Genomic DNA, 24,741 nt, shown 5'->3' on the forward strand with positions numbered 1-24,741 from the left:
CGAGATGTTAAAGGTGAGACCATTTCACTTTGTCTGAGGTACTAATGCTGTACCTGATACAAGTTTTCAGCTTTTGGGGTGGTAACAAGGTGTGACACCCTTGGGCAGTCGGAGGGTGCTGTCCCCGGGGGCTCCCTGAGCCGGCCGGGGGGCGACCGCTGGAAGCGGGGAATTCAGCGTCGCTGCAGGCTTCGGCGTCGGTCTCGCTGTGCGCGGAATATCCCAGCCACCGGCAGCCCGTTTCCATGGGAAGCCGGGACTGACCTCGAGCTGGAAGGGGAAGTTCAAAAAGCGCCCACCGGACGGCGGGGGGCGGTGGCGGGAGCCCCTCGCCATGGCAACCACGCCGGGCGATGGAGGCGGCGGCGGGGCAGCCGCAGGGTCCGGCCGCCGATGCTGCCGCCCGCCCGGGGACCCGGGCACAGCCCCCCGAGCCCCCGGCCCCGCTGGAGCGCGGCGCGGACACGCTGCAGGTGCGGGCGCGGAGCGCGGCGGGGCCGCCCGGGGCTGCGGGAACAACGCGCGCGGACGGGAGCCAGCCTGCAGGGAGAGAGGGAGGGAGGCAGGGAGGGAGCGCGGCCACTGCCGGGAGCCCCGGGCAGGCGACCCGCGGGGGCGCGGAATGTCCCGCGTTCGCAGCCTGCGTGGGAAAGGGAGCTGCGGAGCGGCTGCGCTGGTAACTTTTGTTGAGAAGGTGCCCCGCGAGGGTGCGGGCCCGCCGTGGGCGGTGGTCACCGCCTCTCCCTCTGCCCTGGGGAGAGGGGTGCGCTCAGAACTGGAGATAACCAGGGGCAGTTTGCCTCTTCGGAGAAGGAATTTTTATCTGTGATGAAATTCAAACTTTTACTGCTTATAGACAAACTGAGCGTTGTTGTATCTTGAAGAGGGCAGCTGTTTCTAATGGCATTTACTTGTTTTGTGACGACACTTCCCGTATGAAAACACTAAAGGTTGATCTTCGAGTACCAGTGTCATAGGGTGCTCTTGAGTCCTCCAATAAAGAAGAGGAATTGTGCAAATTCCCATTTCTTTCCTCACGCTGGAAGTCTGTGGCTTTCAGGTCCACTCTGGTAGTTACTTTATTACTAGCTTTGTTGAGCCGAAACACACATCAACATTATTTCAAGGATTAACACAGTTAGTAAAACTGTTTCTTGTAAACTTTTGTTTTCCCTTTGTTTTGGCGGAGTCCTTGACGTATCTAGAGAAGTTTCCAGTATGGTCTTTCACTATTAATGGCAGCTAACTCGATTGCCTTTTCCTCGAAGGGGTGTGTAGTTGATAGATCCTAGGGATGGTTGGATTCCATACAGACTCCCATAAATTTAAAGCAATATAAGTGCCCCTCATTCTTAAATTTTGCAGTAGTTAGCAGGACATGTTCCAGGCCCATTTGGAACACATTGTACAATTGCATACATAAAAAGTAGTTGTGCTTATCTCTTACAAGAGTAACTTGTTTACCAGGAGGGCTGTCCTACCAAAACTTAAAATTTTCTAGCAAAGAGAGTCACCCTAATGCTGTGGTAATATAATCTAGAATACATTAAACTTTCATTAAAAAAATATTATTTGGTTTACAAGAGGTTAATTGAAAATGTAATTAATTAGGTATTTGGTATGTGAAGCTAAGGTTAAAAATGAAGCCACTCTCTCATATTAGCATTCATTTGAATTTTGATCATAGTATTATTCAGCTGAGAATTTGACCGCTACTTTTTCCTTTAGCTTTCATGGATATAGTATACAGGGATGAAGTATACAGAACTTTTTTTTAGAGTGTATAGTTCAATTACATTTATCTTTTTACACCTTCATGGGCTAGGAACTTTTTGTGTGCCTTGGGAATGAAATCTATATTAGCAAGCATGCGTGTCTTGTTTTTTCTCTTTTCTAGAATGGGGCTTGATGATATAACTTCTCAATGACCAAAAATGTCCAAATGTCCTCCTACATTTTAGCAGTCTGTTTCACAGGGAATGGAGTGGAGGAAGATAGAGATGAAAGAGAATTTGTTCCACATTTGAGCAATTCACAGTTTAACCCCTAAGGACAAGAAAGTAGCTGTGTTACTCTTGTGCAGTGCAACTTGCCTTAATAGGAGTTTTTAATAAACAGACCAACATAATTGTTAACCTTTTAACTTCTACCTTAAATCTTGGGATGTTCAGATGCAGTAGCCCATGTGGGAGGAAAGATTCCCTTTCCACTGCCTCCCCAGTGGATATATAGTGGATTTGTAAAATAATAATGGGAAATACATAACAAACATTTCTCAGGTATTGGCAGTTTCCCAGGAAACAAAATTAGAACGCTAATAATTGCTCAATACCAGAAGTGCAAACAGGGAAAAATATTTGATGTGTCACTGAAAATAAGTGAAAATGCTTAAGATTGTGATGCTGTTTGGCAACAACTTTATTGAAAGAAATAAAATATTTTCCTTGCCAATAAAAGATAAAATTTCAGCCTTATTTTTTATGCCATGATTTTGGTATTGTCCTGATAGAAAACAATTCTTCCATTTTATTAGTGTTTCTTTTCTGAAACAGTATACAGAAGAGGCCATGGGTTCAGCTTCTGCCAAAGGCAGGGTGTTAGAAGTTGCTGAATTCCTGTACACACACTGCAGCAGTTATAACCGGGCAAGTCATTGCTAAGAAAAATCCTGCACTCAGCAACATACATCAAAATGAACAGGGGCAGACGGCTAAGTGATGTGTATTTTTGTGAGGATGCAAAGTTGCAAGGAGAGATGGTTAAGGTGTGGGAACTGGAAAGAAAAAGTGGATGAAAAGATAGAACTGCTTCTTCAATGTCCAAGGAAGAGACAAATTTTTTGACTTTTGGGCCTGTAATTTTTTTTAAAGCAATGATTGGTGCTCTTTAATGAGATTTAAAAGTAGTCGCTTGCTTAGTGGCAGACAAACCACTGAAAACTTATACTGAATATCACAGAGTGCAGTAAATTGCATGAAACAGGCTGTTGCTTGTAGTGTAAGGTGGCTGAAGTAATCTTGGCAAAGGCTGATGTCTAACCTGCTGGAAGACAGGAAAAGCTGCCTTTTGTTTTCATCACCAGTTGGATTCTACCAGAAATTAAAGAATATGCAGCAATGGAGAGAGGAATTGATGCAGTAGCATGAGAACTATGTGTAGATTTAATGAATTTTCTAGCAGGGCCTTTTAATCAAAAGAAAACAGAAGGCCAGTGGTGCTGTCTTGTTTGGAATACAGGGACAAATGAGCAATAAATCAGCATGGATTCCATTTGCCATATGTATATATATGGACAAACATGAAGCTTTAGATGGGAAAGAAGGATTTTTCTTAGGCACAATCAGGCTGTGACTGGTTAAAAGAATGTCTTGGGTCCTTACTGGTTTCAGTTTTCAGTAGCCAAATAATATTTGAAACTGCTTAATAGACACAAGGAACATTTCCAAGGAACTGTGACTGGTAATGAAGGAGTATTTTATCATTACAATTAATACTCAGAAGATTTACAGATAAGGAAGACCTCTGTCACTTAACCTAGATCAGACAATGTGTCGTACTCCAAACACATCAAGAATGGTAACACTTCATGATAAATAACAATCATGTGCCACAGAAGCAGAAAGAGGTTTAATAGCCAGCAGCTACAGGGCATCATGTCCAACCCCCTCCACTCTGCATGTGCAGGGAGAGACGGTAAGCTGGGGACACAGCAATAGCACAGCTCTGGTTGCTCAGCAACAATTCCAGCTTTCTACTGTGAGTGTGTGTTAAGCAGGCAGTAGCAGTCCTGCTTTTTCCAGAAATGTCAGATTTAGCACTAAGGAGCAAATTCCTCTCTGACACAGCTGGGAGACGTGGGCTACCCATGTGTAGCCCAGAAAGCCCAGGATAACCATATAACTTTGCATTATTGCCACTTTTGTGGAATTGAAGAGTTTTGGCATTTGTTTATGTAATATTGAAATTTGCAACCTATGCTTCCTCTGTTGCTAAACTTATATAAAGGGAAGTGCTTGGTTATTGGCAAATAACTGGTTTTGCTTGTAGGTTTCTGAGTAGATATTTAAAATGCCTGAAGGAGGTGTTGGGGTGAGGACGTGGGGTTGAACCACAGGGTAGGAGATAACACTGAACACCTTCTGCCTCTGTGGAGTGGAACTGGTAATGATGAAAGGCTGCAGCTGGTCCAGTTTAACTGCACAACAGAAATGGACATAACACCAATAGTTCTGGGAAAAAACAACATGCCTCATGTGCTGCTGTGTTCCTGGCACACTCCGTGGATTGTAGGGTGTTGTGGTTCAATGCAGATGGCAAATAAGCCCCATGCAGCAGTTCACCTACTCCTCTGCCTGCACTGGGGAGGGGGAGAGAATTAGAGTAAAGGTGAAGAAATTTGTGAGTTGATATCAAAACAGTTTAATAAGGAAAATTAAAGTCCTGCATGCAAGCAAAGCAGGCTAAGGAATGCATTCACCACTTCCTATAGGATCCATCACATATAATGTGTCTCTGGAAGGCAAAAACTATTTCTCTGAATGTCCCCCCTTCCTCCTTCTCCCCTTGCTTTATATACTTTATATACATGAGGATGATGCCATAAGGTCTGGAATAATCCATGGTGCTGGGTAAGCCCTGCTCAGCAGTGACTGAAACATCCCAGAATTATCAACACTGTTTCCTGCACAAATCCAAAACTTGGCCCCATACCAGTTACTAGGGAGAAATTTACCTCAGCCAAACCCAGCACATAGGGTATTAGGGGGACGAGATTAAAAGTGAACAAAAAGGCTGAATGCATAGTGGCACTTGGCATTCCTTACATTTTCTAAGATTAAGGAATGGCAGGCTGAGTTACAGAAGACTTCTTGGAGGCTCTTGTAGGACAAAAAACCTCCACCCTCTTCACTTAATACTTTGAGTACAGATTTGCCTTCAAGTATCTATTCTATTTGTACTCAAATCAGCTGTGTTTCCTGCTTGGCTGAGGAAACAGAAAGAAGGTGCCCTAGTGAGGATGCTGGAAGCATTCAGGACTCCTAGAAAAGCTGAAGACACTGCTAAAGTACCATGACAAAAAAAATTTAGTATGTTGTATGAAGAATATTAGAAACTTCAGGTTCTTGGAGCAATAAATCTTTCGTGATACTGAATTTGGAGTTGTCTTCTAATCTGTGTACCAAAACAGATTTTCCTTTCCCTTTTGTGATTCCCATATTGTTGTGACTTGCATCCATGAACATAATTTTTGTTACAGCAGGTTGAGACACGGTCTAAATTGCAAATTTTAGGGTAACTTAAATGGCTTCACTTCAATTATCATAATGCAGAAGAAGCTGGTATTTTTTGACTGAAATATGTGATTCAAGCCTTTGTATTTTATATAACAGTTTACTGAAGAAAATATACCGGGTTTTTCCATAGCACACATGTACACTGCAAATTTAAAGAACAATGAGATTTTCACTATGGAAGTGTTTTATTTAGCAGATAATAGAGGGTGGAGTATCCAAGCTCCACCTGCTAAGGGATTATGAGATCATAACTTGGATGTGTGATCAGGTGCCAGAAGTTCGAGGCAGTAGTTTCTCTTTCTCCACCATTTTATTGCTTAAAATCTATGCACCAAAAATATTTTAAATGTCTCGCATGGAGAAAATAACATGCATTCTACCTCTCATGAAGTTCATTTGGCATGTTTTAAGATGTGAAAAGGTAAAACTTGAAAACTGGGATTTGTCATGCATATGTATTTCTAATGATCTTTAGTTTAATGAAGAAATAAAATTGCCTTCTTCCTGCTCTGAATTATTTTTTCTTTTCAAAGTTTTTGACCTCTTCAAGAAGAATGCTTGTGTGGTGAATTATTAATATAAATTAGGTCAAGAGACACAAAACTCCTTTTTATGAAATAATTTCTTTAATCTTAATTTTGTATGAAATCTTGAGTGTGTACAAAGGATATATAAGAAGTTCTTTCTGCTAGGATTTATTAACAGGATTTGTAGCTGATGGCATTCACAGGCTGTAAAGATGGAAGTTTTATTTTTCTGAGGGAAAAGTAAAAAACACCAGAAGGGTGGGGGAAGAGAGTGAGGCTGCTTTCCCCTAAGTAGCCAGGTGATGTGTCCCTGCTGAGCACCCTCTTAGACTGGTCTGTCTATGCCTCCAGTGCAGCATGCGGCAGCGATAAGGATGAGGAATGATACTCTGCCATGTCTTTTCCTTGGGACTTGTCCAAACTCCCTATTATTACTGCTTATTGGAGGATGCCAATCAAATGTAAATGTTGCTTACCGGTTTTTAAATCTCTGTCCTGGGTTGCAGTGTATTCTATCACCATCCTCATGAGTTGTTGAAACCAGGTGGGGCAGTGTTTCTTTGCCTCCTCCCCCCAGACTATCTTTCTGTTAATGGCCCATCATTGTCCTGCCGCCTGACTCAGAGATAACTCCCTCTGGACTACCTCCTGTTAATGAGCCTAATCAACACTTGGCCTCATGACTCATTATCCCACTGTGAGATGCTCCACCCAGAGGGAGGAACCAAGCATCCCATTGTGGATATAATCTGGGACTCTGAACACCAGAGACAATCCTTTCCACTGGATTTCCAGAGGGCAGGAGCTACACAGCCACCATTGGACTTTCTGAGGAAGAGCAGACTCTTTTACTACAGGATCACTGCTTCAGGAGGACTGCAGCCACCATTCTATCAGACTGCTACCACTACCCTGATTAACAGGGTGTCTGGTTGTATCCTGACTGTCAGTTTAACCCAGTGTTTTCTGCCTTTATTTTTCGGGTTTTTTCCCCTTATTTTATTTCCCTATTAAATTGTTATTCTGATTTGGTGTCTCCCACTAGTTTGTTTTCAAACTAGTACAATCTCTTTGCACATATGTTATCTAGTAATAGTTATTGGGCATCTCTACAACTATTTTCTGCTTTGTTATTCATTATGTTTGATTTTCTCTAATGTAAACTAAAATCTTCAAAGACAAAAACCAAAGAAAGGATGAAGTGAGGAAGAGTGATCCTTTTGCCAGAGGGAATGGCCTCCTATAAGCAGGGCAACAGCACTCGAGGGGTTTGCAGGTGCAGGCCGCAGGGAATAATGGCACAGGAGTATCACCACCAGAACAGCAAAGGGAAAAAAAACCTGTCCACAGAGGCTCTGAAAGCAGCTTGGGTACAAGACTACAGAACTGCAAGCCTTTAGCATTATTCAGGTGACAGTACATGAAAGTACCATGCCATAAAATGTTTTCAGATTTGTTGGTATTTAAAAGCTAAAGTTCAAATCTACTGAAATACATCAAGGGACTGTAACAGTCTCAACAAAAAGATAAGCTTAATCTTCACCTGTGCTGAGGTTATTTTATATCCCTCGCAGATGACATGAACAGGCCTCTGGACAATTATTTAACTGTGGTGAAGAGGGAATTCCTGCTAGAAGCAGAGTTTTCAAGAGTGTTGGTTTAGCCACATGCAGACAATGCAGTAACTTCAGGGAAAAGCTTTTGGAATCTTACTTTGTTTTCTCAGGAGCAGTGTTACAATGGTGTTCAATTAAGAAATATGTGAATTAAGGGCTTTGAATATTAACTTCCCCTGCCCAGGCTTGCTATGTTGTAGTCATAGGGTTATGGTTGGGGAAAAAGGCACTGGAAGTACTAAGTGAAAGAGAAGTCTATAGTGGTTTGTTAGGGGAGAGACTCCAGAGGTTCAGTAAAAGTAGTAATCTAAATCTTAGGTTAATCAATAAATAAAAAAGTGACTTGTTAGAGGATGACTGGTTTCAGAAAGAATGAAAGACTAAAATTTTATTAAGAAGAGAGGAGAAAATTAACTACAGTGCAGAAAAGAAACACAAATCTATGGCCTATGATTATTACCTTCTTATTTCTCCAGAGAAAAAGAACAGGTGTGAAAGCTAACAGTGCTACATTGGCTGGTTGGAAAGCACTATGTTTTTCATGCCATAGCTGCTACTACTAAAAATTGCCAAGTGGGTGTTTTTTGTTATTAGTCAAATAATTGGGTAGCTTGGATTAAATATACTTAATTGTTGCAGCTCTGTTTAATTAAATTTTTATCAAACTTAAATTGTAAGGAAATGAGTAGGTAAAAGTTGCATTAAATGGAATTTTGTTTGGTGGTAAATAATTCCAATAGATTGAAAAATGAGTAAGGCATTCTTAAAGACTACTTGGTATGGGGAATTATAAGAGAGAATTGGGTTGTGAGCTGTAAAACCTGCCTGCAGAGGCACATGGCAGCACACACAGGCTTGTCTTCCCAGGTCCCTGGGGGAGGAGGTGTCACACAGCAGACCCCTACGAAGTGTGTTGGTGATGTGGCAACACAGGATAGGTCACGCCATGTAAGGAAATACTGTGCCTTGGAAAAGTGTATAAAACCAACTCACTCCTTGGAATAAATGATTCAGATTCCCTGCCGGTCTGGGTCCGTCATTCAATTGCTGACAACTTGGAAGTAAATATTAATTTAAAATGTCATAACCTCATAAAATAAAAACACATCCCCCATCACTTTCTAAACTTGGAAGATTGTGTTGAAGGGTTTAATTTCCTATAATTGTGTGTGTATTAGTAAATTAGAGGAGGGAGAGAAAACGAGAAAGGCATTTTACTTTCAATGGTTTCAAACTGCAGACTTCTTGTACGAGCTAGTAACACAGCTGAACAAATAGCTCTTTCTGAGTTACTGTGGAAGAAGTGCCACACAACTTCTATTTTTAGCTAATGCATCTAGCTCTTTTCAAAGATGGCTTGGTAGGCACACCTTAAACTAAGATTGATAGGAATGGTCCAAAGGGCCGCTGTAGGTTTAAATAATTTCTAAGTGCCTGGAAAGAAACCAACCATCTCAGCATAGCTACTGAATTGTTTTAATGAATATGCTGTGCCTAACAGAGTGATAGAGTGGCAAAGATATGTTGTGCACAAGCCATGTATATCCTGTTTGCTATATGGTCAAACTTCTAAGATTTATGGTTGGACTCGATCATAAAGTTTTTCCACCCTAAGTGATTCTTTACCTTACCCAGTATGAGTAAATCATGTTTCAGGTGTGGAGCTGGCTTCTGTCTGTGGAGCATAAGAAGTGCTTTTCTCATGACCTTTAAGTCAGAGGAGTTACTCCTGTGAGCTCAGTGCACCTGTGAGTAGAGATTTAAAATGTTTTAGAGCAGTTCAGCTGTGTTTGAACAACCCTAATAAATCTAGATTGCAGTATAAAAGGACTGCTAAACAAGTGTGGTGAAAAAGCATGAATTCAGCACAGCAATCAAAGCCCCCAAAATATTAATATTAATTACTAAAAGGAAAACAAAGATTCCATATCTGTTTAGCTGCTTCTGTGTAGATCCAGGTATGCTTTTGGTTCTGGAAACTCAGCTTAAGATAGTTTTGGGACATGGAGCTACTTGCAGGGCCTGAATCAAATGGCCTTGTCTGATGACATTGATAGCCAGACAAAAATGTGAGCTTTTAACTGACAAATGTTTTTGTTGGCTATTCCCTGGAAAACAAATTATCCAAAAGGACATTTTGTTAGTAGTGCTAAGCTACCCGGAAACATCCCAGTTTAATGCAATCAAGCTTTTAGTTATTGATTTACTTATGTGGTTTGCATATCAGAAAAAAATTAGGCACAAGTCTTTAAGGCTTGTGCTGCTGTATCCCCTTCCAGCTAAAGTAAAGAAAGGACAGCAGAACAGAAAATACAAACCACTGCATCACTGCCTTCACTTAAAAGGATAAGAAAATAGCTCGTAGAAAGTAGTTAATATCTGTAAAAGTATTTACTACCTTCAAAAGTGATAAATGACATAAATAATAAGTTTCCCCACTTTCCCATGCTGATCTAGAAAAAGTATAAATAAATTCTTTGACCTTTATAGTGATAACTTCAAAGAAGTTGCATTTTTCACAAATTTCTATTTCATCATCTAATATGCCTGAAATGGAAAAGTTGTTAGAAACTTGTCTTCCAGTAATCCTTTACATTTTTTAAACGGTACATTTGTCTTACACTTAATGAAAGAAGGAAATTTTAACTAGTAATGATCATGACCCCTTAACCAGGAAGATTACTAATTTCTATATGCTAGCCAGTTGCTCACAAAGGTAGAAATAGGCTTTATGGTAGTAATGATCAGATAATTTGGTGTGAATTTAGGTTTAGGTTTGTTCTTTTCCCATTTGCTTACACAGAATTTTCATTTGCCATTCTAACACATCACAGTTGCCCAGTCTTGGAAGTTTCTGTAATTCTTTGTGCTCATCCTTATTACCTTGAATAACATAGTTTTGTCTGCAGATGTCCCTCTTGTAGCTTCTCCATTTTTACCTGACTGTGCAGGTGCTCCACTTCTACCTTACAACTGTTGTTGTAAGATCTAACTATTAATTTTATTCATGTTCTCTCCATTCCAACACTTAATCAAGTGTCTCTCTTTGAAGGTCATTTCTCTTATACTTTTCCTAAAAGCACTTGACAATTGATCTTTTTGAAAGCTTTATTTGCAAATCCATATAATGTAGATCAATCTTCTTTACACTAATGCTTATTAACCCCTTTAGTGAACCTCAGCAGTTCATGATGAGTGTTTCTCCCTTTTACAAAAGTCCTTTTGAGCTTTCCTTTGGAAATCAAACAATTTGAGCTGCCTCTTAATTATATCCCTTAATATAATGCCTGTTATATTACTTACCAAGGCTTCCTCATCAGATGTTTCTCATTCAACTAGCCCTGAAAGCGTGCATTTATTTTATTAGCCAGTGCCCAGTCCTCTGATACTGATGCACAGTACATGTCACATTAAGAAGTTTTACTCTTTTGTCTTTGAGTTCCTTTGCAATTGTTGGGCATCTAGGCATCTGATGCATTATTTTCCATTCATTAAAAAAACACCAAACCAAGTTTTTTCTCTTTTTCAGCTTATAAACTCATCATCTGGCCCTAATATGTTGCCTCCTTAATGTGAGGTTTCTGTGAAGAAAGTATTGAATTATACAGCAAAAATACATACAAATTTAGTACTCTTCTATTGCTTTTATAGAATAATAGAATGGTTAGATTGTAAGGGATCTTAAAGGATATCTAGTTCCAACCCCCCTGCCATGGGCAAGGACACCTTCCACTAGACCAGGTTACTCAAAACCTCATCCAGCCTGGCCTTGAACACCTCCAGGGATGGGATATCCACAGCTCCTCTGGGCAACCTGTTCTGTTGTATCACCATCCTCACAATAAAGAATTTCTTCCTAATATCTAATCTAAACCTGCCCTCTCTGTTTGACTCTACTTCCCCTTGTCCTGTCACTACGTGCTCTTATAAAAAGTCCCTCTTTGTTTTTCTTGTGGACTCCCTTCAGGTACCAGAAGGCCACAATTAGGTCACCCCAAATAATTTTCTTTTCCGGGCTGAAAAACCCAATTTTCTCAGCCTTTCCCCATAGGACAGGTGCTCCATCCCTCTAATCACCTTGTTGGTCCTCCTCTGGACTCACTCCAAGAGATCTATGTCTTTATTGTGCTGGCTGCAGCACTGCAGGTGGGGTCTCACCAGAGCAGAGCAGAGGGGCAGAATCCCCTCCCTCACCCTGCTGGCCACTCTGCTTTGGATGCAGCCCAGGACACGTTTGGCTTTCTGGGCTGTGAGTGCACAGTGCTGGGTCATGTCCAGCCTCTCATCCACCAGCACCCCCAAATCTTGTAACACCATGGTTTTTTTGAAGACATTGTTGGAAGTTTCCTATTGTTGTGGTGCACCATGGAAGTGATCTCATTTTCAGCACTTTGTATTTCTTATTAGCTATTATTCAGTCTGCTCACCTTGCCTTATTGCATCTATGTCTAAGCTGTCAGGTTTTAATTCATCTGGATTTTTTCCATGTCAGTGCTCTTCCAGCTTTTTGGCAGATGCCTGCTAGCTTTTGCTCCACTTTAACTGCGCTGACTGGCTTACGCTTTTTCTCAAGTTTTTCATGGTAGAAGCTGTGCAATTGCTCTGTGTTTTCAGCATGGGGTTCTTAAATAGTTTGCATGTTGTCTGCAAGGATTCAATTCATTTTCCTGGTTATTTCTATCTTCTTACTTGTAGTGGTTCCTCAGTTTGAAGAAACATTGGGTTTCTAAAACTTTTGTTAGTGCGGTTGTGATGACCCACCCTTAAGGGGCAGGAAGCACCTAAGTTTTGTAAATGCTCTTTGGTCAACAGGAACAAAAAAAGTAAGAGGGTCTGCAAACAATTAGAAATTTTTATTAGTAAATTATACACTTGGCATGGAAATCAGTGTGTTAGTTCCTGACCTACTATATAAACACCCGACAGTGGAGTTTGGATAAAAGGGTGGGGTGGAAAGGAAGGAAGGATTTAAAGAGGGAGAGATTAATTAAAAAAAGAAAGAGAGAAAGTAAAGGAGCAGAAAGAGGAAAAGCAGGAGAAATTAAAGAGGGAGAGATGAATTAAAGAAAGAAAGGAACAGGGAGAAAGAGAGAAAATGATCATCACTTCTGATTCCAGCGTTGATCCAGCTGATAAGCATTGATCTGGCTGTGTCAATCCAGCCGGTGAGACATCCAGGGTCCTGGGGGGCACTGCCCAGGCTTGGGAAGGTACCTTTTTTATGGACAGGTTTCTTGCTTTCTATGTAAATTAATTATCGTGTGCAGGGTGTTCTGGAAAGAGTTTGGAGGGTTTCGTGAGTCACTGGTTGACTCAATCCCACGTTATAGTTCATGACTGCTTCCTGCCACTCATTCCTGCACTTGTGCTGTACTGTGTTGCAGTTCTTTCTCTTGGAAAAGTGCTGCTCTGTCTCCACCTGGCCTCCCTTCTCCAGCAAAGTCTTGTTCTTTCTCATGACATGTTAATACTACGAATGAGCACTTCTCAGGTCGTTGTGTGGCCTGGGTGGAGTCTGGGGATGCTCCACCAGAATCTCTCCCATGACCAGTCAGCTTCTCTGGGCCTCTACAGCTGTGAGGTTGTTAAATTTTGTATTTTATTTGAACACTAATATTTTGAATCTGATATTGTTCCTTTTTAGGGACTGAGGTAGAAACTACTTGGCCTCATGTATTTTTGAATTATGAACTTTCTATTATTGATGTAAAAAAAAATTAGTATCAGCATCATGATATGAAATGGTATTTCCCAGTGTATATGAAGACAGCTGAAGTTACTTGCTAATTCTATTCCCTGCTATGGGGGGGACTGTCAGCATGTCACAGTCAATAACTTCCAGGCTAATTAGACAGACAGTGATATCGTATGCTGTGTCTATCTTGTTTGTGACTGAAACCTTAAGCTGTTGGGCTCTGGTTGGCTCGCTAACTTGTTTGAACACTGAACTCTTTTAAACCAGTGTGCACTTTCCCCCCTATGTTTCCTATGTAGCAAATACTTTGATCTATGGCACCAGGTAGCAATGGATACCTTCCTTATGCTATTCTGGTAGTTTCTAGTGCTACTGTTACAGCCATTTCTTAGTTTGAAGATAGCATCCCAGTTCCCCCAACTTTGTTCCTGTGGATACAAAAATGCTGCTAGCAAGGATTTTCTTGCTATTTTCTAAGCCCATGAGAGACTTTTTCTCTCTCACAGAGATAGTAGCAGAATTATGTAAACAACCAAACACCTGCAGTCTTGAAAAGTCTTGTTTATGGTATAGTAGAAAAATATTTTGACAATGGATGTTTTAGGATTTTAGCCAATCACCCCCAAGGGGTGGCTGATCTTTGTCCAATTGGACTATGAAGAAAAAAGTCTATAAAAGAGTTTGTAAAATAATTCAATCAATCAATCTTGCTGCACAATTCCTGCCTGCTGGATCTTCTCTCCTCCTCCTTATGCTGCGGGACACGGTGATATACTGTAGGGCATTTTAAAAAATATGTTCCTAGGACTTTTCCTGCTTAGGTAAAAGCAGTTATGTGCTTGTTTTATTTTTCTGTTTTCTTCCACCTTGTTCAAAGGGACAGTCTTTTACTGTCCAGCCTTTTGCTATGGCTTGCAGTGTGACATGTGGAACCCTCTGCTTTATCATGTCTTTAGCTCCCTGTACTTCACACAAGTGGATATGTATTTTGAGAACAAATGATCTTTAGGGCCTGATAATATTTCCTCAGGCTAGGTTTAAAACCTCCTCTCTAGTATTTAAGAGTAAAAGCCACAAAGTTTACCTAAATTGTTTCTTCCAAAACCATTCCTTTGATTTCAGGATTGTTCTCATCCTCCAGTGAATATGGACCTCATTTCTCTCTTGATCTTCAGTTGCATGCTGAGAATTTATCATTCTCTTTAGTCTGCATTTCTAGGGATATTGGAATGTTTGAGTGGTGAGTGATGCTTGAAGATCCTGAGGTAAGGTATTTTTGCCTTTGATCCTTACTCCAGCTAAGCTGCTGGGCACAATGTCCACATAATTTGAAGTACTAAAGGGCAGAGAAGGTGTGAGATTTGGTAGTTCCTTAAAACGGAAAATGTATTACTTTCATGGTTACTTGAACTGCAATTTTCTGTCCTCACAATAATGTTTCTTCATTTGGTAAGACCCACCCACTCTGTTTGTCCTGGTAAACAGAAGGCTAATTGTGTATCTGTCAACTATACAATTAAGTGTTTTACCTTTAAATTTTATTTACTAAGCAGTGGATTAAATAGGCAAGCACAGCCTGGACAACAAATGTTTTGCCTAAAGCAGAACAGGGAATTACACTAGGGCTTCCTACATGGTAGGTTACCTCTTTAAGCAGTACTATCTTTCACATAAAATTCTTGTTGAATAGCAACATAACATTATTAAAGGTTACAATTCTAGTTGTATCTGTTACCTCATCAAACAAGTAAGAAGTGTAATTTTCAGCTAGGATAGCTTTTCTTTCTTTTGTTGTTGTTGTTGTTGTTGTTGTTGTTATCTTTGAGCTGAAGACATTAGGTAGGTGACAAATCGTCCACTTGTTAGATGTTTTAAGACAAAAACCATTTTTTGGAATGACAAGCGATCCACGTGCCTATTAGTGCAGAAAATCACAAAATATGTTGAAGTTTTAATTTTTCGCAGCAAAGCAGTTAAATATCCTTGCTTTCAAGGTATTAAAGCCTCGGTGTTATTTGACTTTGAAAGCAGTTCAAGGCAATGTTTACCTTTAGCTCTGGTTATTTGCATTGTAGTTGTATCAAGAGAATGCAGTAGAGCAGAATATCCATTTCCTTAAGTTTCTTCACTTATATTCAGTGTAGATTTTCATCTGTGATTTGTAAGTGATCATCTCTGTAAAGAATAATTTCAACTGCCAAATTTTGCATCGACTATTTTGTGGTCTTGTGAAAAAACATGAAAGTCATGTACACTTTCAGCTTTTAACCACTAGATGGTAGCTAACCACTACCTACTACTCCTAATTGCCCATAGTGAAAGAACCCTCGTTGCCAAAGCTGTGCAATGTGCAACTAACAAAAAAAAAATCAGAATCTTAGAGTATACTGAATTGGAAAGGACTCATCAGGATCATCGAGTCCAACTCCCGGCCCTGCACAGGACACCCCAAGAGTCACACCATGTGCCTGAGAGCATTGTCCAAATGCTTCTTGAACTCTGTCAGGCTTGGTACTGTGACCACTGCCCTGGGGAGCCTGTTCCAGTGTTCAGCCACCCTCTGGTGACAAGCCTTTTCCTGATATCCAAACTAGTCTTCCTCTTACTCAGCCTCAGGCCATTCCCTTGGGTCCTGTCCCTGGTCACCACAGAGAAGAGATCAGTGCCTGCCCCTCCTCTTCCCATCACGCTGAAGTTCTAGACTGCAATGGGGATAGTGACTGGTCTCCAGCCTGATGTTACCCCATTAACTACTTCTGGTATTATGAAATGAACAAAGTCTTTTGAAATTGTGAAATGAACTTTCATAATTCCTAAAATATATGACAACTCAATATTTTAGTTTAAAAAGTGTTTCTCTGACGCAGTTGATTGTGTGCTGCATAGTTTTACTGATCTGCACAGTGGTAACTTACCCCAAATCTGACTTAAGGCTTTGCTGGGTGCTGAGCAGAGACAAGGCTAGCCAGGGACATATGACAGACTAAAATTATTCTTAGAATTCTGAGTTATAATACAAGATTACATATCCTCATTAATGCATAAATTAAATTCTTAAAAATAATCTGACTTCACCATGAATCTTGCACTCCTGAAGCATCTGGGGAAGAAATTTATTCCTCAAATCACGGATTGGAATCAATTTGATCAATTGATACCAATAAAATAAAGGATAAAAGAGCAGGGTTTTTATTTAAGTTGGTTAAAATCTGCAAGAAAGATTTTTTCTTTTTCCAAATTATAAAATGTTTATGTAAGTCAAATCTGGTATTGGGATAGAACAAGGAGTCCTTGTTAAGCTCTGCCTCAGTATGAACTGTTCTGGTTAAAAATCTGTAAAAAATCAACCTGGATTATTTGATCCATTTATGTAGCCATTATACACTATTCAATCTAATGCTCTTGTGGATGTAAAGCAAACTCTTAAAGCAGTATTTTTATAGCAGTTTAAGACAAAATCAGCTATAACTTTTAATGCTGAGCATTATTTGTTTTTGTGGCTTATAAGGCAAAGGAGAGATACAGGTTATAAGAGTCTGGCATGTAGTTGTTGACCAAGAGTTTGATTCTAAGCCTTCTGGGTTGGTTGCATTAATGTTGTGCTAAACTGGCTCTGCTGGAAGTCTGACTTTTGACCCGAGGATAGCAATGACCTGATGATGGAAGTTAAGCACTGTCTCAACCACTTCATTTTCCATTTTCCTTTTTATAACTTAATGAGATGGAAGATCACAGAAGTTGAATTCCTTAAATATCAACAATCTTTGAATGACTCTAACCAATATCAGTGTATTATCTAGTACGGTAAACGCAGTCTGCCTAAAAGGTTCTGAGGATATATTACAGCTGCAAGGAGAGTTCCTGTGTAAGGTGTGATTTGTGATTTGGTATTACCACATATATGGATTCCCTCCATGGATTAGATTATTCCTTGTCATGATTGACAGTCATTTTAATTTTGCCAGTCTCTAATTAGTCTAAAAATGTCACATTCCAAGTTACTTAAATGACTGAGGTTTCTGGAGTTTGAGGACTGTTTCTTTTTGCAAATGATAAATGAGATGACAGAGATGCTCTGCTAGGCTTGCCATTTACAAACCAGAAAACTAGTTGAAGGTGGGGAAGTTGAGAGCAGATTTAACTGCAGGGGTCATGAGATAGTGGAGCTTAAAACCCTGAAAGAACCTTAGATTTTAGAAGATCAGATTTTTGACTTCTTCAGGGAATCATCTTTGTGGTAACCCATGAAGGACTTCCGTAGTGGGAAACAAGACTGAAGAAAACTGCTTGACCTACAAGTGTAGCAACATTGGAACACAGGCTGGGGAGTCTCCATCCTTAGCGATACTCAAACTGCAAACATCTCGGAGCAACCCACTCTAATTGGACCTGCCCTGAGCAAAAGACTGGTCTAGATGATTTCTGGAGATTTCTTTCAATTCTCATAATTTTGTGATTCTGTAAGTTATTTGCTATGACTTTATAGCCTTTTGGGAAAAATATCCATGATTTTTAGGTGGTTTTTCAGGAGATTTAAAAAAGGGGTTTTTTCCCCTTATTTTTTTAAAAAAAGAACTTTTATTACTGCATGGCAAAGTTAAGCATGCTGGGCTGAGTTTTTACTTTAGAAATCACATACATCATGCAAAGAAGTACAGAATCATAGAATGGTTTTGGTTGGAAGGAACCTTAAAGATCAGCTGGTTCCAACCCCCCTGCCATGGGCAGGGACACCTTCCACTAGACCAGATTGTTCACAGCCCCATCTAGCTGGCCTTGAACACCTCCAGGGTTAGGGCATCCATAGCTTTCCTGGGCAACTGTTCCAGTGCCTCACCAACCTCCCAGTGAAGAGCCTGCCCTCCTGCTGCTGAAGGCCATTCCCCCTTGCCCTATCACTACATGCCCTTGGGAAAAGTCCCTCCAGCCTTCTTTCAGGCCCCCTTTAGGCACTGAAAGGTGCTGGAAGGTCTCCCCTGCGCCTGCTCTTGTCCAGGCAGAACAGCTCCAACCCTCTCAGCCCATCTTCACAAGAGAGCTGCTCCAGCCCTGTGATCAACTTAGTGGCTCTCCTCTGGACTCCTTCCAACAGAATGTAAATAATTAATTCTTCAGTGGTTTGAATATATTCATAGGAATTAACTCGATATGTAATAATTAATAACATGTTCAATTTTAAACGATAACTCTGTAAAAGGTTCAGAGAAATCTGTGGATGTTTGCTTTTACCCTAAATGCAATTTTTCAGTCTTCCTCTTTCAAATATGTATGCACAACTGGATTTGACTATAGTAGGTGGGGAAAATGCAGATAATGGAGGGAAAATGGTTTTTACTCGTGATTTTTATCAATGCTAAGTTTCTTAAGTGCTTTTAGACATTATTCACATTGATATGAGTAGAAGCAGAAATATTTAGGGATATTTTCAGCCAGAAATAGCTGTAAAAATGTCTGTTTTCTTGTTCCAAATACTGGATAATTAGATTGTTTTTCTTGGCATTTTCAAGAGGACATTGGATTATATTCAGTCACTGAAGTGGAAAAAATTAAGGCTCTTTTAGGAAGAAAAAAACCTAATATTTCTTGCTGAAGAAAAATTGCTGTATTAAGCAGCCATTGTAGAACTGAAAAATAAGTGTGACTGAATATACTTGTATAAAAAATATGAATAGAAAACTCAGTAATTTACAAGTCTGTTGGTAAAAGATATTTGAAAGTTGCTTGACTGTAGTTGTTGTATATTTAAGCAGTCATCTGTGGCAAGGAAACAAAGATGCTTGTTGACACAAGGATTGCTTCAGAAGGCTGAACACAAATCAGAGAAGTAGTTATAAAATTGACTTCTGCAAATAGTTATGTTGCCCTTGAGTATGAGGAATTGTATCCAGCCATGTTTGTATGTAAACAGTATCACCCTAACAACACTGTGGTTGGTAGCAGTAACTTTCAAGGCCTAATCTATAAGCAGTAAACTCTGGTGGCTAGAGACCTCTTGTTTCTGTGGTAGTGCAATTTAATTTTCAAGCAATTTGTATGCATGCTAGAACTGAATTTTAAATACAGAAATAAGGTTTATAGTTACCTGGTTTTTTAGGTCCTTACTCTATTTTCGAGAGTTGGCGTTCCTAGTGAAAAGGAATGAAACAAGTGCAAACAAAAGGTTGGGGGGAAGAGTGCAAAATGATGAATGTAGAAGCTTTCTCCATGGTTTAGGGCTTGTTCCTGAAAAACAGTACTTGATGCTTATATTGAATCGTACAATGTTTAGAGCTGGAAGAAAGCAACTTTGGAAACGGAGCATTGGCAGAGTGATAAAGGTAAGGAAAACTGAATTTTGAACTTGGTTTTGGCTGATAATTATATAATTTGAATAAGGGTGTGTATTGAGGGGGGAGGGCATAGAAAAATGTGTGTTCTAAAATAGGTATAAGTGGATGATGTTGGTTGCACAATTTGTTTTGAAAGGCAAATTTGCATTGGAGGTGTTTATGCATTTGGCTAGTGGTACTTGTATCTTGTCCAGATTGTTGCAATGGTCTGGTAATGGTCTAATTTCACAAATGCTATATTAGTACATTGAAGAGTTTGATGTTAGATCTGGCAACAAAACAAAGGTGGACTCTGCCACCAAGGAAAACAGAAATGTAACTTCACTTTTCCCATACTTCTAAGTTGGGAATAGAATTTTGAAGGCAATACTTAACATTGAGAAACAACAATAGAATATAGAAGTCATTAAGATATTTAGACTAATTTTAAAAGCTGGTTATTTAAGCATACTGTTCGTGAGTTAATGCAGTGTGATAACACACGTGCTGAGCTCTGATATTCGAGATTTAAGAGTTAGCTAAGGGGATTGCCCTAATTCTTTAGGGTTTGTATTTTTTTGGAAAGAGGAAATCAAAACATTGAAACTTGAAAATTGAAAACTCAGGGTGCTTGAAAATGTGTAAAATAGTTTGCAGTTTACTTTTGCAAGGAAATTCATCAGCAAGGATTTTGTAATATAAAACTTATTAGCAAGTTAAAGGAGTTACAAAGGAATTCCATGTTGGTTAAATAAATTTTGGATAAGACAGTAAATTAACAATAGAACCATTCTCACTTTTTGACTCTTTCACTATTGAACTTTCCAGTAAAGCCTTTCTCATCCATAAGACTTTGATTTCAGCATGTCCAAATTCAGTGATGCACAGTATTCTGACAACAAAATGTGTCGTTTGCTGGATAAAGAGCGTTCAGAACAAGTTTTATCTTGTGTACATATGACTTGCATACTAAATAACATTCTTGTTAATTCTATTCAGGGTGTCTGCACCAGCAGCTACAGTCTGTAACAGAGAAGCTGGCAATAGTCAGTAGTTGTCTTCTGAGCCTGTTGTTTCAAATAAAGAATCCCTGGAATCTCTGACTTGTGCTCTTTTAGTACCTTCTGCTTAAATATATATACTGTGTACCAGCTAGGAAGCTTCTTTTAAATTTTAATCAAATCTCCATTTATTTCTTCAGACTGATGGTGAGATGTTTATGGGTTTAGGTATATGTGAAGATAGATTTAGGAATCTCTCCCTTTTTTTCAGGAGATGATGTCTATTGAAATCAGTTGCCTGTGCCAAATTGTTAGTATTTAGGTATTAGGAATTTTAAGGTTTTATGTAAACATAAAACAAGCTGCTTGTTATAACTGGACTAACCACCAGAAAAGGACTTTTCAGTTAAGTAGTTTAGCTTTGGATCTTCATCTGTTGTGGAACTCTGTCATACGACCTTTCTTACCATCGTAACCAAGAGTGGTAAAAGAAACTAAAACTAAACTTGGCTGTTTTACCTGTGTTGTTCTTCACATGAAAAACTGAGCTGAAGCTGTACCATAAAAAACTTGGACAATCATTCCAGGTATTTAAGTGACACAGAGTTTATATCTTGTAAATACTGCTCCTTCTGAATCTTCCTACATCACGGGGCCATTAGGAAGAGGCTTTGATGTATGACCTTGATCAGAGTTGCTGCTGCTACTTTTCAGGATTTGCACGTCAGTGTTACTGCATGGAACAGCGATTTGTCTCTTACCTACATAAATGATAGCATGTGTGTTTCAACATCCTTCCATATTCAAACCTTACCCTTTCAGTGCTCTAATTTTGAATTACACAGAGCTGTCTATTCTTGGGTAATTTTTTTGTAGAGATGCTATTTAGACCTATGTACTTCTGTAGTGAATCCTGCAGGATATAAAATTACAAAATCTCTTAGGCCGTGACCACAATGCTGGTTGAAGTGAGATGTGAGGGTAGCTAAAGGGGAAAGGGAAGAATGAGAGGTAGAAAGCTCAGCATTTTCTTGTAATTAACTCTCTGAGTTTCCTAATTCCAAGTAAAGAATATCTTAAAAATTTATTCTTCTAGTAGCATGCAAATGGAAGCTCAGAACCTAGACTGGAAGGCAGTTTCCAGTGTAGCTTCTTAGTGTTTTTAAATACGTAAGTTAGTGACTTGCTATTAAAAGCACTGAAGTTAGGTTTCTTCTACTTTTCTGTGTACAACCTAATCCTAAAAGTGAGGTAGAAGTCTTTTCTAATGACTGCAACAACTAATGTGTGAGTTTGTGATTGAGCAACACTTCATTTGGGGAGGAAGTTTGTAGAAATGGTAACTCATCAAAATATAGAAGCATGACAGCTTGAATTTCATTGAGTGTTCTAGGATTGCAGCAACTATCAGGAAAAAAATGTATGGAACTTGCGTTAGTTATAGAGATATCCAACATATCAATGCAAATGCCTTTCAGTGTGACGTGATAAATACAAGTCAATGTCCTAATCTTGATAAAACTATAGCTTTACCATTTAGTTAATAGTTTCCTGTTTCTCTAGGTATGGTTCATTAAGTAATTTAAGTTAATTTTTTGATATCTTAATGAACACTCTCGTTACTGGACTTAGACATCAAATAATTCCCCAATGCTGTATGAACAGCTATGCACAATAGCTTGTATGTTTGTTATAGGGTTTGAGACACAGCACTTAAAAAAATTTAAAAACTGGAAACAAATGTCAGGGCATGATTGCTCAGTTTGAGAAGAAGGTGTTCATGATTTCAGTCTACACAAACAGCAACTTGTAGAAGAAATGAAGGCTATGAACTTGTCAAGAGCATCTGCATAGGTGGAGCTGGTGACTAACAACCAGTGTAAGATGTAGTCTTGTATAGCAAAATATCTGGAGATCTATGTTGGAAACACTGGCAGAATACAAAAGTAATCTCTCTGTAGTTTAGGTAAAACAAAAGGCTTCTTGCTGTAATAAATAGAAACTAATTGGTAGAGTATTGGTTGTATTTTTTCTTTTTTTTGTTAAAGATGCCCTATCAGTCTGTTCAAATTACTGGAACAGTAGTTTCGAGGACTCTAGTGTTATCAACTAGTGTGAATGAAGCTGATTCAGACAAGATGGTTGCTTTTTGCATGTCTAACTAGGAGGAAAAGTTCTGCTCATGTTTAAAAATATTTAGGAAAAGCCAATCCTGTCATGACACTTCAATCAAGAAACTGGAGACCATGTTAGGGTATGAGAGAGGTAAAACAGCATAAAGTATGTGTACTACTTAATCTGCTACTGTATTCTTCAGACACATCTGTGTAAAGAATAGGATTTGTATGTTTGTCTTTTATATGGAAAAATATTTCTAATGCATCCAGCGTTTATGAAGGCATGGTAGTAATTACAAGTTTACCAAATATTTGAAAATTCCTTTAGAAAGTAGGAAAGATATTTACATAAGGGTATAAAGTATATTATGCAGGTCCTTTTGGCTCTGCAAAAGCTTGTGGATAAATCACTTATGCATACTTTATAAAGTTACTAGTTTTCTCCTAATCACTGGGGAAATAAGGATTGAATTTACCACCAATGAAACATTATTCTAAATTTCTTTTGAAAATGAAATGATATTGAATCTTGTAATCTGCAACCACAATAAAACCCGTAACTATTCCAGAAGGCTATTTTGTCTATAATGTAATGAGGTGTGTTACATATGGGAATTCAATTTAATTAGAAGAGTAGGCTTACTGCTTGAAGAATGGTATAATAGCTATAGTTAAGCACATTTGTAAACACTTGTGTACCTTGAGGCTTGTGGTTTGTTTTACTTCTCATTATATTAAAGAGATAATGTATAAAACCCTAGCTTCCTCCAGCAGTATCTGTCTTTATTAGAGAATGCTTACAATATCTTCCATGAATAACAAAGATCAGTCAGAATCCTGACTTGACTTGATGGTCATACGTGACTAGACTGAAAAGCTGAGACAAAGGACTTAGGGAGTTGAAGATAACTTGCAGAATAATGAAGCTGTACATGCAAAATACATTTTTTTTCTACAAAACCTTTCAACAAATTAGCCTTCTGTACAACATTATTTATGATAGAAATGTTGTGATAAATCTGAAAAGAGAACACCAGAAACAAACTGTAAAATTATAACAAAGGCCACTTCTAAAATTTTTGAGTGCCATAAAAGCATAAATCACAAGTGTGGAAGAATGTAATAGCCTTTACTTTTTAAAATAAATTTCAAAGCTTTCTTTGTTTTTGTTTTCAAATTAGATAGTGAATTTTTCATTGTCCACTTTGTGTTTTATAACAGCAAAAGCTCAAGGAAGAGAGAGAGGCTAAACGTGCTCATCTGGATGGCAGGCATGATTACTTACTGGATATCATTGCCTCTTGTGTGAATCTGGACAAAACAGAAGTAGAAGATACTATTCTTGACGGTAACCAGGTAATCTGATGAATTTGAGAGTGAAGCTCATAGTATACTTTGTAACTAATATTACCATTACAATTCTTGGTGAGATAGTTGTCAGACTTCATGTCTGAGATTACTCAAGTCTTCTCCTCGAAAAAATATTTTTCAGCATGTTTTAATTAAGTTGAATGAAAGTGTCCTTAATTCCAGGACCTATTGTAACAATATTGATTTTTAAAGTGATTAAAATTTCTCCTTTACAGTGGTTATAGATAATATGGTAAAACCTGTGACTGTATTTTATAGTGAAACCACAGTGTGAAGTCTTCCAGTCCTTGAGTATACGGCACATAGAGGTTCAAGAATCCACAGCAGGTCCCACAATGTTTTTTCTGTAAGGCTACCACCAGTGTTTGTGAGACTACATTGAGACCTAGTTTAGCAAATTAAAATAGGTAGAAACTACTTGACAAAATAGAATGGCTTATGTGATCTGACTGACAGCATGAGGGCTAATTTATATATTGAGATATTGAAAAATATCACTTTTTAAAAATATCACTTTTTTCCAGGTAGACAGAAATAGATCTTCTTTGACTCCCTGACGCTAAAGTAGACATGGCTGTGTTTGGGTTTTTTTGGTTTGTTTTCTCTCATATTCTCTTTCCATCTGTGTGCCTTCAATTTATGCATTCCCATTTCAGTGCTAATATTGTTGAGAAACTGAAGAAAGACCAGTGGAAGACCAGTAAGAGAGAGAGGGACACAGGGCATGAGAAGTATGAGATGAGGGAGAAGGTTGAGTGGCAGTCAAATAGTAGCCTCCAGTTGCATGAAGAGTGGTTGCAAACGTGACAGAG

General features: G+C 39.0%; 1 protein-coding gene across 1 annotated transcript in view; it reads left to right on the plus strand.

Moving 5' to 3' along the window:
• The first annotated feature begins 19,392 nt into the window (after positions 1-19,392).
• The window catches only part of DNAH5 (dynein axonemal heavy chain 5), a 114,113-nt gene continuing 108,764 nt past the window's right edge, over positions 19,393-24,741 (plus strand). Inside the window, exons 1-2 of the mRNA XM_010400197.4 lie at positions 19,393-19,449; positions 23,780-23,914. Of these exons, the coding sequence (XP_010398499.4) occupies positions 19,393-19,449; positions 23,780-23,914 (192 nt within the window). The remainder of the gene's footprint in view (positions 19,450-23,779; positions 23,915-24,741) is intronic.

This window comes from Corvus cornix, chromosome 2 (genome assembly GCF_000738735.6).
Source record: "Corvus cornix cornix isolate S_Up_H32 chromosome 2, ASM73873v5, whole genome shotgun sequence".
In the NCBI taxonomy this organism is placed as follows: Eukaryota; Metazoa; Chordata; class Aves; order Passeriformes; family Corvidae; genus Corvus; species Corvus cornix.